Genomic DNA, 17,933 nt, shown 5'->3' with positions numbered 1-17,933 from the left:
GTTAAACTAAACTAACGACATGTACAGTAACTAAAACCGCTGCCGGTCATCAAATTATTGGCTTAGGAATGCGCCAAAAACTAAAAAATAGCCATGAATTGAAGTCTCCATGGGGTGACTAATCTAGAAAAAAAATCATTTTGGGGGTGAACTATGCCTTTAATACTGGAGTATTCCCAATTTCAAATAGGCCTACTTTTACTTCCACTATATCTTACAGGCAAATATTGTACTTTTACTCCATTACAATTTGAAAACTTAAATACTATTTATAGAGTTAGATTATTATCCATGCATTAACCACTTGAGTCCTATTTTATATCTGGCTCTTTGAAAATAGCCCGATCTACAAGTTTGCATTGTGAGCTTGTAGATCTGTTATTTTCAAAAGATTTTTATACATGTTGAAAACATGTGAAATGGGACATTCTACGTAATGAGTAGTTTTACTTTTGGTACTTTAAGTACATTTTGATGCCTACACGTATCCGTATGTACTTTTACTCAAGTAAATGTTGAATACAGGACGTTTACTTACAGACAGAGTATTTCTAGTATAGCCTATTGCGGTATTGATACTTGTACTTAAGTAAATACATTGAGTTTTTTTTACACCACTGGATAAGCTGTGTCATGTCTCCAAGGCAACCAACTACCTCCCCTCTGGGCTATGTGATCTCTATGTGATCTCCAATTGGTCCATTCACACCATAGAGAGCAGGTGGTCAGTTGCATAGCAACGGGGAGACGCTAACATGGACAGAGTGAATCACCGTGCGAAACGAGTTTTTATCAACAATTTAGATTCGTATGCATCCAAATGCATTGCCAAGGTAAGCATAAGTTGGAGTAAATAAATACAAAGTTTAATAAGGTTTCTGTCAGCGATCATTGTACAGTTGCTCTTGCATTGCCTGTTTGTCAGGAAAGTTTATCAAGCCTAGCCTCTGGTCCATAGCATTAGGTATTTTTACTTTCTTCAGTATTTACAAATGTCAATACTTTTACTTCTACTCCACTACATCTCAGAGGAAAATGTTGTCCGTTAACTCCACTACAATTATATGAAAACTTTAGTTAGTTACTTTGTAGATTTTGATTATTATTACAAAACACAACCACTACAGCCCTATAGATTTTCAGGTCGGGGTGGGGATACCAATATCAGGAGAGAGAACTCATACAGGGTACAGGATAAACAAGTGATGACACACACGCACGCACAAGGAACTGGCACACTATATAACATTGGAGCTGATAAATTGGAATTCTCCTGATTGCCTGAAATTGGTGACCCACCTGAAAATGTATTTTGTGTTTATTAAAAAGCTGGAGAGACAGGGAGACCCCTGTTACTGAATAAAACACTCTTGCTGATTGTGTTTGCTTAAATTCTGCATGTATGCTTGGTTTCTCTCATATAAGATTTCATATCTCAATGAGTCTACATGGTTAAAAAAAAAATAGCAATGATTACCATCAAAATATTGAGTTTTAACTTTTTAACCAAAAACCTTTTGTTTTAACCAAAACACATCACTTACACTACCTTGAATTCCCTTTTGAGCAGTTCCTGTCGTCCTGTGTGGTTGGGGCGTCTCTGGTAGCGGACGGGGAGGGGGACATCGGGGAACAGGACGAACCCACCAGGCCGGGACACGACAGCTTTCACATTGTGGGGACCGTTTCTAACCCATCTACAGAGAAACACACACATGTTCTGGAGGAGTATTTTGTAAGTCTGTGATTCTCAACTATTTTAATGTCAAGGACCTCCAGTTTGATATCGTTACTGTCCGGCAGGAACCAGCTAACTCCATATTTCCGCTTTTGCATTTTCTTTCCATAAATCAGTGCTATTGAACACCCTTTACGTCTGTGTGTTGGTAAAACAAAATATTGAACCAATGAAAAGTATTAAAAAGTGCTTCTGACAAAAGCAGCTAACTCCATTGGATCCTCAAACTTTCTGCTAAACCGGTTAACTCAAGCAAAGGGGGGTGGAGTTAGCTGGTTTTGGTGACTCCAAGCTCCACCCCCTTTTGACCTCCAACCTCATTGTGAGCTTGGAGGTCCATTCAGCTGTTCTTATCAATGATGAACAAAACCTCCTAACTCCATCCAGTTTTTTTCATTTCCTGAAAAATGAACATTTTGGAGTTAGCTGGTTCCTGCCGGACAGCAGAGATATGCATATTAGACCATAGATCTCCATTTGATGTTTTGTTTAGTTTTGTTTTCATCTCTGGGACCCCACGCTACACTGTAAAATGCAATGTTTTTTTTAAGTCTGTGTGTGTGTGTGTGTGTGTGTGTGTGTGTGTGTGTGTGTGTGTGCGTGTGCGTGCGTGCGTGCGTGCGTGCGTGCGTGCGTGCATTCCAGCAACCGAAAAGGCCTGAGCTTCTCCAGCAACTGATGAATTGCAACGTCATCATCTACAACGTTACCCAGCATGCCGAGCAGGTGGAAGAAGCCTCCTGGGCCGTCTCAGGTACAGGCAGCGACGGAGCATCAAATGCCTTGCCCGAGGGTTTGGCTGTGCAGACAATACTTAGGGCCATAGGGGGGGACTCCGCTTTGGCTGAGGGGTAGACAGGCTGTTCCATGTTTCATCATGTTTTGAATTACATCATTATCCCTAAACTTCTTTGCCATCTTTTACTATTTTTAAAAACATTTTCAAATAGTTCAACTAGCCGATCTACAGCGACACGTTGTGAGCTTGTAGATTGGCTATTTGAACTATTTGAAAATGTTTTTAAAAATAGTAAAAAATGGCAAAGAAGTTTGGAGATAATAGGTCAGGCAGGCGAAAATAGGACCCAATATCTGTTTCCCATGGCAGCGATTCTAATTTTGTTTTTAAATTCCCAGTTTGGTAAGCATTATAGGACACGAACCACCACAACGCAGAGAGTGTACGAATCCATTTGGTTCGAGTGTACGGGTCCACGAGTGTTCGAGTGTACGGGTCCATTTGGTTCCATTTGAGTTATAGACCCATAAGGATCCATTTGGTTCCTAACTGTCATTCATCATTAACTGGGGACCCCTCTGGATCCCCGGACCCCACTGGCCTATTAGTTATGAAAAGTGAGTACTTTGATTCAATGTTGTGTAAAATATGTTATCCGAAATGATCCCAGGGCAATCAATCAATATGATCAATTAACTGCCAGTCAGCCTTGCTGTAACAGCATAACATAAGCTATTGAATTCATAATCGCAGTAAGTATGGAAGTTACTGTCACGGTGTGTCAGGAGAGAGCCCAAATGCAGAACCACGCAGGCAGGCCGATCAAATCCAAATAATGATTTAGTAAACACATGACACAGAACTCATTATGCAGTGACGCAGGCAACAAAACAGGGCATACGCAGACAGGAACATACTGTAACATATTAAACTGGCAAGGGGAAACTAAATTGAGAGGGTATATATTTATGTAGACAAATACCAAATAGACAGAGGTGAACAAAACTTCAATCAACACACGATAGGCTGGAACTGAACAGGAGAACTACATTTGCAAATGACAAGACAGGTAGTGGCAACCAAGGAAGACAGGAAACACAGGGACATCGCTAGAAAAAAACCTAAGTACAACACAAAAAAATAAAACAATCAAAAATCACTACAAAAAAAGGAGACAGATCCTGACAGTTACTGGTTCACGGTTCTCCTGAAGTACTCAGATATTTTACGTAAGTAAAAGTAGCAATACCACAATATAAACTCTGTTACAAGCAAAAGGCCTGTGTTCAAAATGTTTACTTGAGTAAAAGTACAAAAGTATTGGCATCAATATATACTTAAAGTACCAAAAGTAAAAGTACTAAAATATTTGAAAATAGCCGATCTACAAGCTCACAACGCGTCGCGATGCGACGCGTTGTGAGCTAGTAGATCTGCTATTTTCAAATAGCCTACAGTGTAGGTATAAAATAGGGCTAAAGTGGTTAAAGTATGTTTTATAATATAATAATTTATATCTGCAAAGTAACTAAAGTTTTCAAATAATTGTAGTGGAGTAAAAGTACAATATTTGCCTCTGAGATGTACTGGAGTAGAAGTAAAAGTATCGAAAATTGGAAATACTCCAGTAAAGCCTCAAAATTGTACTTAAGTACAGTACTTGAGTACCTGTACTTAGTTACTTTCCACCACTGCTGATGTGTGATGTGTTGTTGTGTTTCCAGCCCTCCATCAGGACATGAGCAGGTTCGGTGGTCCAAAGATGTTCATCCTCATATCCACCGTGATGACATGGGCCCTCAGCAAGCCTGTGGACCCTGTGAGTGCATTATGTACACCTCTGAGCCAACAGTACACCAGTGGTGGAGAAAGGATTACTGATGTTTTACTAAACGCAGATCTTGAAGCGTCACAAAGAGATTTGGTGTAGAAGGAAACGAGAGCAGACCAAGTACAGAGCCAACTGTTTCACTAGAGGGGTTAAGGGGTTAAGTAAAGGTAGCAATACCACATGGAAAATACCCAGTTACAAGTAAAAGTCATCTATTCAAAATGTTACTTGAGTAATTAAAATCATCAGAATGAGCTTGTGGATCAAATATGGCGTTGAAGTGGTAAAATAGATTTTGATGCTATATTAACACATTTTGCCCCCGGAACCCCCTCAAGGAGCCCACTTAGAGAAACTGTACTATGGCACGTGTGTTGTGTAACAGGAGGACGTAGAGATTCCATTCACCGACGAGGACTACCGGAGGAGAAGAGCACATCCCAACTTCAAAAGGCACATTGACCTCGAGAAGCTGGTGGTGAAAATGGGGAAAACGGTCAGTTTCGGTTCCCTGCTCATATTTTGACCATACTTTGAAGCCTTCGTGTATAATCAATCAACAACTGTCTCACTCTGCTGCACGTGTTTGTTTATTTATTTATTGGATTATACAGTATATATATACTTTTTTTTTTCCAGAAAAGGACGATGTTCTCAACATATGTTGTGGCATCAGGACTTCATTATGGAATGGGAGAACAAATCTTCCACTTCTTTTTCAAGGTCTTTACCTGTCTGTCTGTCTGTCCATCTGTCAGTACGTTTATTTATGAATACATTATATTTCATGTTAATTCATTTTTATCTTACTTTTTGTTTCCAGACGTCATGGCTGGGGCAGGCTCCAGTAATACCTGTCTTTGGTGAAGGAACCAATATTGTACCCACCATTCACATCAGCGATCTGGCAAGGTGAGTCCAAGCAGTGGTGGAAAGTAACTAAGTACATTTACGCAAGTACTGTACTTAAGTAAAATGTTGAGGTATTTTACTTCCAATTTTCAATACTTTTACTTCTACTCCACTACATCTCAAAGGCAAATATTGTACTTTACTCCACTACAATTATATGAAAACTTTACTAGTTACTTTGTAGATTTTGATTATTATTACAAAACCCATTAACCACTTCAGCATATTCCGGCCATTTGAAAATAGCAGATCTACAAGCTCACAATGCGTCGCATTGTGAGCTTGTAGATCGGCTATTTTCAAAAGATTTTTTGAAGTTTTGAACTTGTGAAATGGGACATTCTGCACAATGAGTCGGCTACTTTCTACTTTTGGTACTTTAAGTACATTTTGATGCCAATACTTTTGTACTTTTAAGTTTAGTAAATTTGGAATTCCGGACTTTTACTTGTAACAAGTGATTGCCGTATTGATACTTTTACTTAAGTATGAAATGTGAGTACTTTTTCCACCACTGAGTGCAAGTCACTGTGTATTCCTCCAAAAACTAAAAAGTACGGTAGCATACGCCTATACAGTAGGCACATTTACATTCAGGGACTTTCATAGATGTCTGCTATGTAGACTTTTTTCTCTTGAGCAAAATGGAATAGCCCGTTTATAAGGCTTAATGAAGCATCAGGGCACATTATGGTTTTCTCTGCCGGTCTGGAAAGTATGAAAAATGGTTGTACTCATTTCCAGACCATGAAACTCAGTGGAAGTCAAAGGCATGTTAGTTCTAGCAAAGTGGGCAAAGCAATCGAATATCTGTCTAGATAATATTGATCTGAAGTATATACTACAGACTAAGAGAGGAGTAATTGGAAGGATTTGAACCCTGTACTGTACGTACCTCTCACATCTAAAGTGAGAAACATTCTATAGCAGTGTTTCGCAAGATTTGTGAAGAGAAATGTGGTGTCTCCCCGGGACCCAAACGTATACATTTGTCATGAATGAACCCCTTTTTAATACGGAAAATAGCCGACCTATAAGCTGACAATGCGTTTCGATGTGACACGTTGTGAGCTTATAGATCTGCTGAAGATCACTATTTCTTAAAGTAAGTAATTTAAGATTTTTTGAAAATAAATCTGAAAATGTTTGATTTTATTTGTTAATTTTAAATCTTTTCAAATAATCATTTTAAAAGATTGTAGGGGGAAAAATTTGGTCTATAGACGTACAGATAATGTTCTTGCTTAATGGGGCAACTCTAGTGATACAGTAGGTGCCCTAGCCAGTTGAATAAAGCTCGTTCTGGATAAATGCGGTTAGTTGTGGCAGTTAGTTGTGGTAATTGTGAGTAGTCAAGGCGATGGACTTGAATATATATTGTGGTATGTCTGTGCAGGTTAAATGCCTGTCAACTATTTACACTTTCCTTCATTGTTGCACACCCAGTGAGCAAGATTTTGAATGAGTTCTTTAGGAGGTGCAGTGTCCAGTGTAAAGTCGATCGGATGAGCAGTTCTCCAGAACAAGCCAGTTCCAAACAAGCACACTGCACGTTCCGAATGACAGACACACCACAAACGGGCACTGCTATATTAATGGCAATCACTGTTCCCGATAGTTAGGATAGCTAATGCAAAGGACAAATTCCACATTACTGTATGTGCAAAGTGTACTGTGGCAAAACAGTACAGTACATCGTTGCTGTCGGGCAGAAACCTCTTATCTCCATATTTAACACTTTTTGTGTTTTTTCGTAAATCAACCCTACTTGATCATACTACAGCGTCACACACTACAGCTGTTTTTGAATTTAAATCCTGAAAAGTAACAGTTTTGGACATGAGGTTTCCACCCAACAAAGACATCCAGACAACTACAATATAGCATCCTGATAACCTACTATATGACTGAGGCTTGTCTGGTGAAACCGCACACTTGTCAGTATGAATCCACCCATCTTTTTCCATAATAATATTCTCATTTATTTGGTCCCAAAGTGTGATTCAGAATGTGATTGACCATAAACCCAACACCTACTACCTGCTTGCAGTGGATGATTCCAAGAACACCATGGAGGACATTGTTAAGGTGTGTTTGGTGTTTACATTACATACAATAAATCAGGGGTCTTCAACGTTTTTCAGGCCAAGGACCCCTTAGCTGATAGAGAAATGAAGCAGGGACCCCTACTACATAATGGATACAATTGGCTAATGTTCCCCATCACACATAGATTTGGCGGACCCCCTGTAGTTACTCTGACGACCCCCTAGGGGTCCCGGACCCCCTATTGAAGACCCCTGCTATAAATCATTGCATTACTATAATTCACAATACAAATCCTTCTCTATACGGTTAGCTGAATACACTGACAATATTATGACAAATATTGCAGTTGTGTTGTTAATTATAATGCTATTATGCCTCTAATGCCTTTTCAACTTCAAGTTTACAGGTATAAAAGTATAAAATATATATGTTGTGCTGTTATGAGTTAGCTCACTGCATTTACAGTAGGTTTTTGATATAGTTTTAATTTAGCTTTATTTTTTCAGGTATCAAGATATGTTTACAGTATTCATGATATGAATGATAATTGACCAGTGTGTAAATTATCATTCATAACACTAATTTATCAATATTAGTGGGTATAGAGGCCGTCTGGTAATCAGAAGGTCACCGGTTTACTTCCCGGCCCGCCCAACGTCTACATGTCGAATTTACCGGGCAAGACACCTAAGCCCTATAACAGCTCCCTCCTGACCGCTCATCATGACCATCTGAGCATCCTTCAGCTGGCTGAAGCTGAAACTGAATTTCCTCCACGGAACTAACAAAGGTCCCCCCCCCCCCCACTCGCTCCATCTCATTCAGACCGTCGCCTCGGTGCTTGGACCAGGAAAGATCCAGAAACTGCCGTCCGAGGAGGCCTCTCTCATCCGAGACTTGACTGTATGTTCCTCATTCCAATGTTCAACGCCATGAGTGCTTAATTTAACTCTGAGCGCATGCAAATGTAACCAAATGGACCCGTACAGGGTCCATTTTGGTACATCTGCATGCTCTCAGAGTTACAAATAGATACATTAAAGGGATAGTTCACCAATTGTTTTTTTCTTTCTATCTATTATTGAATCTTGAATTCATGGATATTTTTTTGTTTTTGCCACATTCCTAAGCCAATAATTTGATGACCAGCGGACCGGTAGGCAGCGGTTCCGGTAGAAGACACAAAGGAGACTCTTTGTGTCTCCTGCAGGAACCGCTGCCGGTCATCAAATTACTGGCTTAGGAATGCGACCAAAACTAAAAAATATCCATGAATTCAAGTCTCCATGGGGTGACTAATAGATAGAAAAAAGGTCATTTTGGGGGTGAACTATCCCTTTAACACATGATTTTACTGTGCAGTCAGTAGCTCAAGACCTCCTCCTTCCATGGAAGTCTCAGGCCGAGGATTAACAGCTGTTCCTTTCTCCCTCACAGCAAATGGAGATGGACTCCATGCTGGTGAGCCTCCGCATGGAGGCCGTCTACGTGAAAGAACAGTTCAACATCCGGTGGGTGTGTGAGGCGGGCCTGGTGGAGAACATTGACACGGTGGTGGACGAGTACAAGCAGACCAGGGGACTGTTGGTATGACGCACCCAAACCACACGTCTGCTGTAGTAGTCCTCTCACATCTTAAAGGGGAAAACCACTCATTTTCAACATTGAACTATGTCTTTAATACACCTTAGAGCTGTTGTATGGAAATAAGAAAAAAGTCCCAACCCCTTCTATGTTGCCTAGAACTGGATAATTGATTGAGGTCATGTGATCAGTGACATACGCAGGGTGTACTTTGGCTCCGCCCCCTCAGCCAAAAGTACATATCAAGTAGATATTTCATATTATTTCATATTAAAGACGTCTATGGGAATTCAGAATGGGGGGGGGTGCCCAGGTAGGATGCGTAAATTATGTCAGACTTCGGCGTTCTATAATAATAATAATAATGACCCCAAACATGTTTGAAAGTCCCTTTGATAGCATATAATTACTTCTATATTATTATATAAGAGTATATACAGTAGGAGACTGTGACTCTATCGCTTAAAGTGATGTTGTATGCTGCTGGCAGAGCCTTGGGCTGTTTAGGTACAGATAATAATGATTATCAGTGGCTCATGCTTGGTGTTATAAACAGATAATACATTTTAACTATGTTCTTAATGTGTCATAGGCATAGGCTTCATAGAAAGTGTCATCATACAGTACATTAGTGCAGTGATTCCCATACTTTAGTTCGAGACCCAAAAGACAAATGTGATGTCTCCAAGGGACCCAAACTAGTGAAAATAGCAGATCTACAAGCTCACAACGCATCCGTGTTGTGAGCTTGTAGTTCGTCTATTTTCTCTACTTCTTATTGTATTCATGAAATTCTTTTCAAAAATGTTGCTTTTCTTTTTGGTGGAGATTTTAGAAAATCTTTTGAAATAATAATTAAAAACAAAAATGTACAGTAGGAAACAAAAATAATTAAGGGATTTTTACTTTTACTAGATTAAAAAGAAAAACGGTCCGATGTTATGTTTAGGATTAGTGCACATAGACGTACATACTGTACTAGTCACTGAAGTTATCCCCATGCCATCTTAAACTCTCCAACATAAGGGTGCAAAGAGTCACCATGCTGAGAGTAAAGCGTGCAGACACAAATCACAGTACACATGCATAAGTTACTTTTTGAATGTCTATAAATGAACCCCCCAACCACCCACCCACACACACACACACACACACACACACACACACACACACACACACACACACACACACACACACACACACACACACACACACACACACACACACAGACAGACCATGTAATCCATTATTGAGTGTTGTCGACCATGCTTACCTTCCAGCCCATCCGCCTGTGCATCCTGGGTCCACCAGCGGTGGGGAAAAGCACGGTGGCTCAGAACATCTGTCAACACTACAAACTGCACCATGTGAGGCTACAGGACACCATCGCAGAGACCGTCGCACACCTGGTCAGTCACGTCCTGCACGCACAACATGCACGTACACATAGTGTACACATACAATTTACAATTTTTAGGCATTTTGCAGACACTTTTATCCAGGCAGACTTATAAAGCCAGATCAGAGTAAGCAGAGCATGAACTCTAGTCAATAAACTGGTAAGTAGACACAGTAGAGCCGTGGTTCTCAACCTGTGGGTCGGGACCCCCAGGGGGGTCGCCACATGATTTTGGGGAGGGTCCCCAGTTCAAATATGATTCTTTTTGGGGGTTGCAGCCTGAAAAGGTTGAGAACTACCGCAGTAGAGTGTAAAGACAAAAATGTAGTGCCTCAAAGAAACTATACGATACCAGGTAAACATCAAATCTAGCATCTCTCTAAACAAGCTGCTACATCTACATGGTAAATGAGATTCTTGACATTATGTTTTCAAGACAAAAACTAAAATGTGAAAAAGTTACCAACTGCTGTTTCTGCATAGAACAAAACTGCATCTGTCGAAAAAGTTTACAAGAAGGGAGAAACTATAGGAACTATCAGGAAGAGGAAGCAAACTCAAAAAACCTAAATACCACATATAGTGCATGACCGTGTAGTGATGACTCAAGTCTTATTACACCCAGGAAGCTACAGTGAAAAGTGCAGACCCAGAGGAAGACAATGAGGACTCCATAGCAGCAGCTCAGGAGCTCCTGGACGCGCTGAAGGACAGTATGGAACAGAATGGAGGTACAGCAAGCAGCTCATGTCATGTGTTCTTTCCAAAATTGTCCAAACCATTACATTTTTGTTGTTGTTTAAAATAGCAGATCTACAAGCTCACATTGCAACACGTTGTAAGCTTGTAGATCTGCAATTCTTTTCTCTGCTATTGTACATGCATGAATCAGGCTTAAATAATTAAATCTTCTTTCCTATACTGTACATTGTTGTGCATGTGTCAGGGCGTTTGGAGGAGCAGTATGTGATCAGGGTGATGAGAGACAAACTGAGGTCGTCGGCCTGTAAGAACCAGGGCTTTGTTCTGGACGCCTTCCCCAAGACCTACGAGCAGGCCAAGGAGCTCTTCTGTGGTGAGGCATCCATCCGGTCCTCTACAGTTCAATCCAAAGAGGAATGTTTGTTGGTTAACGCCACAGCCATTTCTCCTATTAATTAGTATTTTATGTTTGCTTTTTTAGTACATTGTTGTTTTTGTTTTGGTTTATTTTTTTCAATGGAAAGAAAGTCCACCTCCACTAACAATTGATTCCTAAATGGTTTGACCCCAGCCCTGGGGTCAAACATAACACAATGCACAAATAACATGCACACAACATAAATTATTATATTTAAAAAAATATATACAGTATCTGATTCAAATGCATTGCAGTTCGGTGCCATCTTGCAGCACTGGCATTGCTTTATTGCCACCTCATTATATCAAACATAAGGTTTTCTTCTCTCCTTAGCTGATGAGGACGAACCAGAAGATGTGAAGTCCAAGGTCCCTCCTCACAACAAGAACATCATTCCTGGTGTGTCTGTCCTACCTCATGACATACCCTACTCAGGAGGATAACCCTCACACCAGATGGAAAAAATATAAATATAAATATTTGATGCAAAATTCAGGGCTGTGTAATACGAAGAGAATCAGCTTTGGTTCAATACTACCGTACTAAGGAAACCATTAGCTCCTAGTATGTTGGTGTGTTCTTCAAGATAAGCAGGCATGACAAGGGTTTCAAGTTTATACAACAAGTGGTATTCCCATAACTACTAGCAAACCTTGATCCACTTCCATCCCAGCAGAGCATTGTAGCTCAACAGTTGGGCAGCTGGGTTTTTTCTAGACTGTGTCAGGCACTCGTGAAAAGGACTCAGACGCAGACACAAAAAAAGAGCAGGCAAACATCAAAACTGTGTTGGTCAAAACTGTGTTGGTCAAAATCCAAAAAGTCAGTCAGCGAAAGGCAGAGGGCTTGGCAAAAATCTCTGTCTTCTAAAACAGTGGTTCTCAACCTGTGGGTTGGGTCGGGTCGCCACATGATTGTGTGTGTGTGTGTGTGTGGGGGGGGGGGGGTCCCAGATGACTTTGAAAAAAAAAGAAGAAAAAAAAGTACCTAAAACAACTAAAAAAGACCAGAAAGAGTAAGAGTTGCGAGGCATTGTGAGCTTGTAGATCAGCTATTTTCACAATATTTATCTGTGGAACAGAGTAAAACTAAATGTATTGCCTCAACTCCTACAATTCCAAGTGCTTGTCTGGGTGGGGGGTCCCCAGTTCAAATATGATTCTTTTTGGGGTCACAGCCTGAAAAAAGAATCGACACACCCACACACAGACCTAGGTCAGACCATAGACATAGAAAAATAGTATACCTCTCATTGGCCGGTGCAGTTCATTGGTGGGACCTGTCTCCACGGCCGGCATATTGGGAAGGGGGAGCCGAGCCTTCTAATGCATTTGCGTCCATTGAAGCAGGCGGTCTCTCAATCATCATAACTCCCTGCATTTTCAATCGATTCGATTCGATATGTAAACTCACATTTCATATCACACACACCATACAATAAGAACTCCTGTAACTTATAAAAATCGTTTTTTTTCCCCTTCTTTTTTTAAACCAATACCTATATTTTCAACAGTTGTTGCTGGGTTTCTTCTAGACTGTGTGTTCTACCTCGACGCGTCGGACAGCTTCCTGAAGGAGAGGGTTGTGAACCTGCCAGAGAGCCTGGTCCAGCAGCACACCTCTTACAGCCAGGAGCTCTTCCTGAGGCGTCTGAGTCGCTACAGAGAGAACAACGTGGAGGACGAGACCGTGCTCAACTACTTTGAGGAGCTGGACGTCCCACTGCAACACATGGGTAACAGCCAGGGGCGGGACTGGTTCACCACTGTGCAACAGTTAATGAAAATAATCTGTTTAAATTGATTATCGGGACACATCGGCTGCATAACTGGTAAAAAAAAGTAGAATAATGACCGATATATCGACCAAACCTCTTCATCGTACCTCCTCTCCTCTAGAGATCGCCAGCGGCGATGACCCCGCCTACACGCTGGTGACCCGGAAGATCGTCCAGGCCGTGGGGCCGCCCAGGAACTACGGGCGCAGCAGCCAGGAGGCCGAGGAGGAGGAGAGGAGGGCGGCGGACCGAAGGCTCCAGCAGCAGGCCCGGGGACGTGCCGAGACGGAGCGCCTGGAGGCCGAGGAGGCAGAGCAGAGGGCCGCCCGCTGGGAGGACTGGGTAGGTGCATAGACACATAAAGGTAGACGGTTCCTCCGATTCTGGGGCGTCTGTATCGCGGCCGCCATATTAGAGGGGGCACGCTTCCTGACTACTGGCCAATCACAGCGCGTCTTTTCCGAGAATCTAGTTGTATAACAAATACAACAGGATCTTTTTATGCAACTAGATTCTGACAAGTCCCGGAAAAAAAGCGCTGTGATTGGCCAGGTTCAAAACGCGTCGCACTGTGGCGAGTTTTGATCTTGTAGATCGGCAATTTTTGCTACTTTTGTGACATAGAATGGCGAAGTACGGCATTAATTTACGAAAAAATACGGAGATAAGACAGCAATGTGGCCCTCTGGAGTGAAGTGGGGAAATATAGTGGCCCTCTCCATCATCAACGTTGCCCACCCCTGTTTTAGGCTAGTGATGGGTCGTTCATGATCGATTAGTTCAAAAGAACTAGTTCATTGCCGTGAACGTGAACGAAATCGCTCGGGCAATGTTTTTTTTCCCACCAGTATTGTAGGCTACTGTAATTAGTTACTTTGTGTGACATTCAGTAGCAATGTTTTGAGCCTATAAGTGGTGTGTATGTGTGTGTATGTGTATGTGTATGTGTATGTGTGCGCGTGCGTGTGCGTGTGCGTGTGCGCATGTGCGTGCGTGCGTGCGTGCTTTATACGCACCTCCTCCTGTCCAGTCGTATAAAGTAACTAAGTACATTTACTCAAGTACTGTACTTAAGTACAATGTTGAGGTACTTTTACTTTACTGGAGTATTTTCAATTTTCAATTATTTTACTTCTACTCCACTAGAGGCAAATATTGTACATTTACTCCACTACAATTATTTAAAAACTTTAGTTACTAGTTACTTTGCAGATATCATTATAATACATTATAAGACATTATAAGACATTATAAGCTCACAACGCGACGCGTTGTGAGCTTATAGATCTGCTATTTTCAAACAGTTTAGTACTTTTACTTTTGGTATACAAGTCAATTTCGAATTCCGGACTTTACTTGTAACAGAGTACTTCTACATTGCAGTATTGATACTTTTACTTATAAGTAAAAACATTAGAGTACTTTTTCCACCCCTGCTCCTGTCAGAGTAAGCAGCTGGAGGAGGTGACGAGGCAGGAGGACGGGCTCCTGGAGGCCCAGTCACTGCCCATGAGGAGCTACCTGATGGAGAACGTCGTTCCCACCCTCACACGAGGCCTTATCGAGTGCTGCGCCGTGCGGCCGCCGGACCCCGTGGAATATCTGGTAACAACTTAACCCCCCCTCCCACCCCTGTTCTTTTAACCACTGTTTTGGGTGTGCGTTTTTTACCTCCAATTTCTCCCCAATGTAGTCGTCAGTGGTGGAAGAAGTACTCGGATATTTTACTTATAAGTAAAAGTAGCGATACCACAATATAAAAATGCTCTGTTGCAAGTAAAAGGCCTGTGTTCAAAATGTTGCTTGAGCAAAAGTACAAAAGTATTGGCATCAAGATATACTTGGCATCAAGATATACCAAAAGTAAAAGTACTAAAATGTTTGAAAATAGCAGATCTACAAGCTCACAACGTGTCGCGTTGTAAGCTTGTAGATAAGCTTGTAGATCGGCTATTTTCAAATATCCTATGTATAAAATAAGGCTAAAGTGGTTAATGTATGTTTTATAATATAATAATTTATATCCTCAAAGTAACTAGTAACTAAAGTTTTCAAATAATTGTAGTGGAGTAAAAGTATATTATTTGCCTCTGAGATGTAGTGGAGTAGAAGTAAAAGTATTGGAAATTGGAAATCCTCCAGTAAAGTAAGAAAGACCTCAAAACTGTACTTAAGTACAGTACTTGAGTAAATGTACTTAGTTACTTTACACCACTGGTCGTTATGCCAATTGATTCCTCCCCACACACATGTGTGTGTTGTCACTGCTGTTGTATCCTACTGACTAACCTGCCAGAGAGGAGCCCCCACCGGGAGGACGTAGGGCCTTCGTCCTACTCCTCCCGCTCAACACTCCCTGCTGACAGGCTCCGCCCCCAGTCCGTAGGAATGACAAATATCACAAATATCACCCTCCCCAACACGGGCCAATTGTGTTCGTATAGACACTCGACAAAGCCGGATGCACCGCGTTGGATTCGAACCCACAACCTCTGCAGTGGTGGACAGACACTTTACTGCTCTTTTAACCACTTGAACCCCATTCTTATTCTGGGATGAACATTCGGTGAAAACAGACGATCTACAAGCTCACAACGTGTGGTGTTGTGACACGTTGTGAGCGTGTAGACCGGCTATTTACCGCGAACATATTTAATAAAACAGCAGAGGGCCTGGTATTCCCTTGGGAATCTGGTCTATTAAGTATGTAGTTAATGCAATGACTTTCAATTGCCCAAGGCAAATGGGCCAGTCAAAATCTCAAGGCGCACCTGTATTCATAGCGAAAATAGCAGATCTACAATATAATGCCATATTTTGAGCATGCCTAAAATGACATGCCCAAATTAAGGACTCCGGGTTGAAAGTGATGACAATTATTTATGTACTTTAGTGCAGGGTGTAGAATGTGCCTCTGTCTTAGGAAATCTATGCTTTCATTTATATAGAAGTTCATATAGAAGTAAAAATTTCAAAATGAAATGAATTTTTTTTTAAAAAATCAGTGCCTTTGTTACGGCTACAGGGTTGATCATCAACAGGTTTTTGAGTGACAGTGAGAGCGTTTGTCTGATAGTCTGTTTGTTTTTTTGTTGTTTGTTCTCCTTTCAGGCAGAGTACCTGTTCAGGAACAACCCGCTGAACGACTGAGATTACAGCAGACATCCACCATCCCTCAGGATCCCTGACTCCTTTTCAGACCACTTTACAGGTCGGACTAGATTATTTTCCAGCTGAGCTCATTGTTACCTAAACTAAGCTAAAAGCACCTAACAGCAAAACCAAGATTGTTCATTTGGTATGATCGAAGACAGTGATTCTTAACCGTTTTAATTTCAATGATCTCAGGCTTGATATGCATTAGGCCACGGAACCCCATTATCTCTGGGACCCCAATCTGCTCTGTACAATCCTGTAACAAATGGAACCAAATGGTTCCTCTCAGAGTTACAGGCCCATCAGAGTTACAGAGTCCATTGGGTTCCGTTTGTACACTCAATTTGGTTCCTAACTATCGATTATTTAGCTGGGGACCACCTCAACTACCGCATTTTATGATGATAAATAGCCACACACGTCTAGTTTAAGAGAACTTATATTTTTTATGAATAAAACATGAATTTAACCAGTCTGTATGGTAGAGTAGTTAATTGTTAATGCATTACATCTAGTACATCTGCAGTGGTTGGAGAGGTGGTCTCCTTACCCTTCCATTGAGACATTTAACACCCTGGTGTCGGGTAGGACACTTACTGGTTGCTAAGCAGTACTGCCTGAAGCTCATATACTGTATGAGAAGTATATCTACCCATGGCCAAGCTGGGGTTCTATCTTGAAGGGTTAGCGATAGAAATAATCCTAAACGTACAGATTGCAGCTTTAAAAGGTCTCATGAAGACAGACTGGGGTCTCATTTCTTCTGTTCTTACTTTCAAGAAACAGCAGCTAATGATAAGAATGACTGAATTGTTCAACGACCAAATGATGGGGATGTTTTTCCTTGAATAGAATCTGTGTCTTGAAAAACTATAAAAAATGTCTTTGTTCGCTCTTTCTTTATACTACGGTTGACATGCGACAAATACAGTAATTTAAAAAAGAATGATTGATTTGCATTATTTTCATTTGAAAACACTTTATTACACACATTTTCTATCCTTCTACCCTCAGACACTAGAGACGTGAAAACCTTATGGAGTCTTTAAGATGTGCCACTGTATTTCAGCCGCCTCAGCCCCTCAATTCACGTTGGGACTTTGATTAGACGTGATTTGTAAGCGGCCCATTTCTCGCGCCCCCTGTTGCATTTCCTCGGCTTTGTTTGTGCACTCGTGCGCCCGGCCGTTACTTAAAAGCGCCCCGAATAACAGGATGAAAGTGCATGTGAAGCCAAAAAGCTAATTAGGAAGTTAATTTGCGTAATGAACTTGGGGTGCGCTTAGTGAACTCCAAAGTAGACACACTCGGGTCATAATTGCTTTGATTTGGCTCGCGATTTCCGTGAAGGATAAATGTTACCAATGGTGCCTAATTTGCGACTCTCACCCTCTTTCTCTCTCTCTCTCTCTCTCCATTTCTTTGGTCCTTCGCCTCTCTCTCCCTCCCTTTCTCTCTCTCCTCTCTCTCTCTCTCTCTCTCTCCTCTCTCTCTCTCTCTCTCTCTCTCTCTCTCTCTCTCTCTCTCTCTCTCTCTCTCTCTCTCTCTCTCTCTCTCTCTCTCTCTCTCTCTCTTGCCACTCGCGAGTCCAGAGTGTGCATAATTGGTTGCGGAACACCAAACATGCT

General features: G+C 41.4%; 1 protein-coding gene across 1 annotated transcript; it reads left to right on the top strand.

The window, feature by feature from the left end:
* Positions 1-755: 755 nt before the first annotated feature.
* On the top strand, positions 756-16,299 carry ak7b (adenylate kinase 7b; the record flags this gene model as incomplete). Its single annotated transcript, XM_080414318.1, has 18 exons — positions 756-833; positions 1,571-1,735; positions 2,384-2,492; positions 4,202-4,296; positions 4,694-4,804; positions 4,948-5,031; positions 5,132-5,220; positions 7,218-7,308; positions 8,095-8,172; positions 8,707-8,856; positions 10,134-10,262; positions 10,878-10,983; positions 11,199-11,327; positions 11,706-11,771; positions 12,907-13,107; positions 13,271-13,491; positions 14,596-14,754; positions 16,261-16,299. 18 exons carry the CDS (start codon positions 756-758, stop codon positions 16,297-16,299), a joined length of 2,100 nt encoding a protein of 699 aa, XP_080270444.1.
* Positions 16,300-17,933: the final 1,634 nt, after the last annotated feature.

Source organism: Gymnoscopelus braueri (assembly GCF_963280865.1).
Source record: "Gymnoscopelus braueri genome assembly, chromosome: 19".
NCBI lineage: Eukaryota > Metazoa > Chordata > Actinopteri > Myctophiformes > Myctophidae > Gymnoscopelus > Gymnoscopelus braueri.
This window is presented reverse-complemented; position numbering and strand designations above follow the sequence as displayed.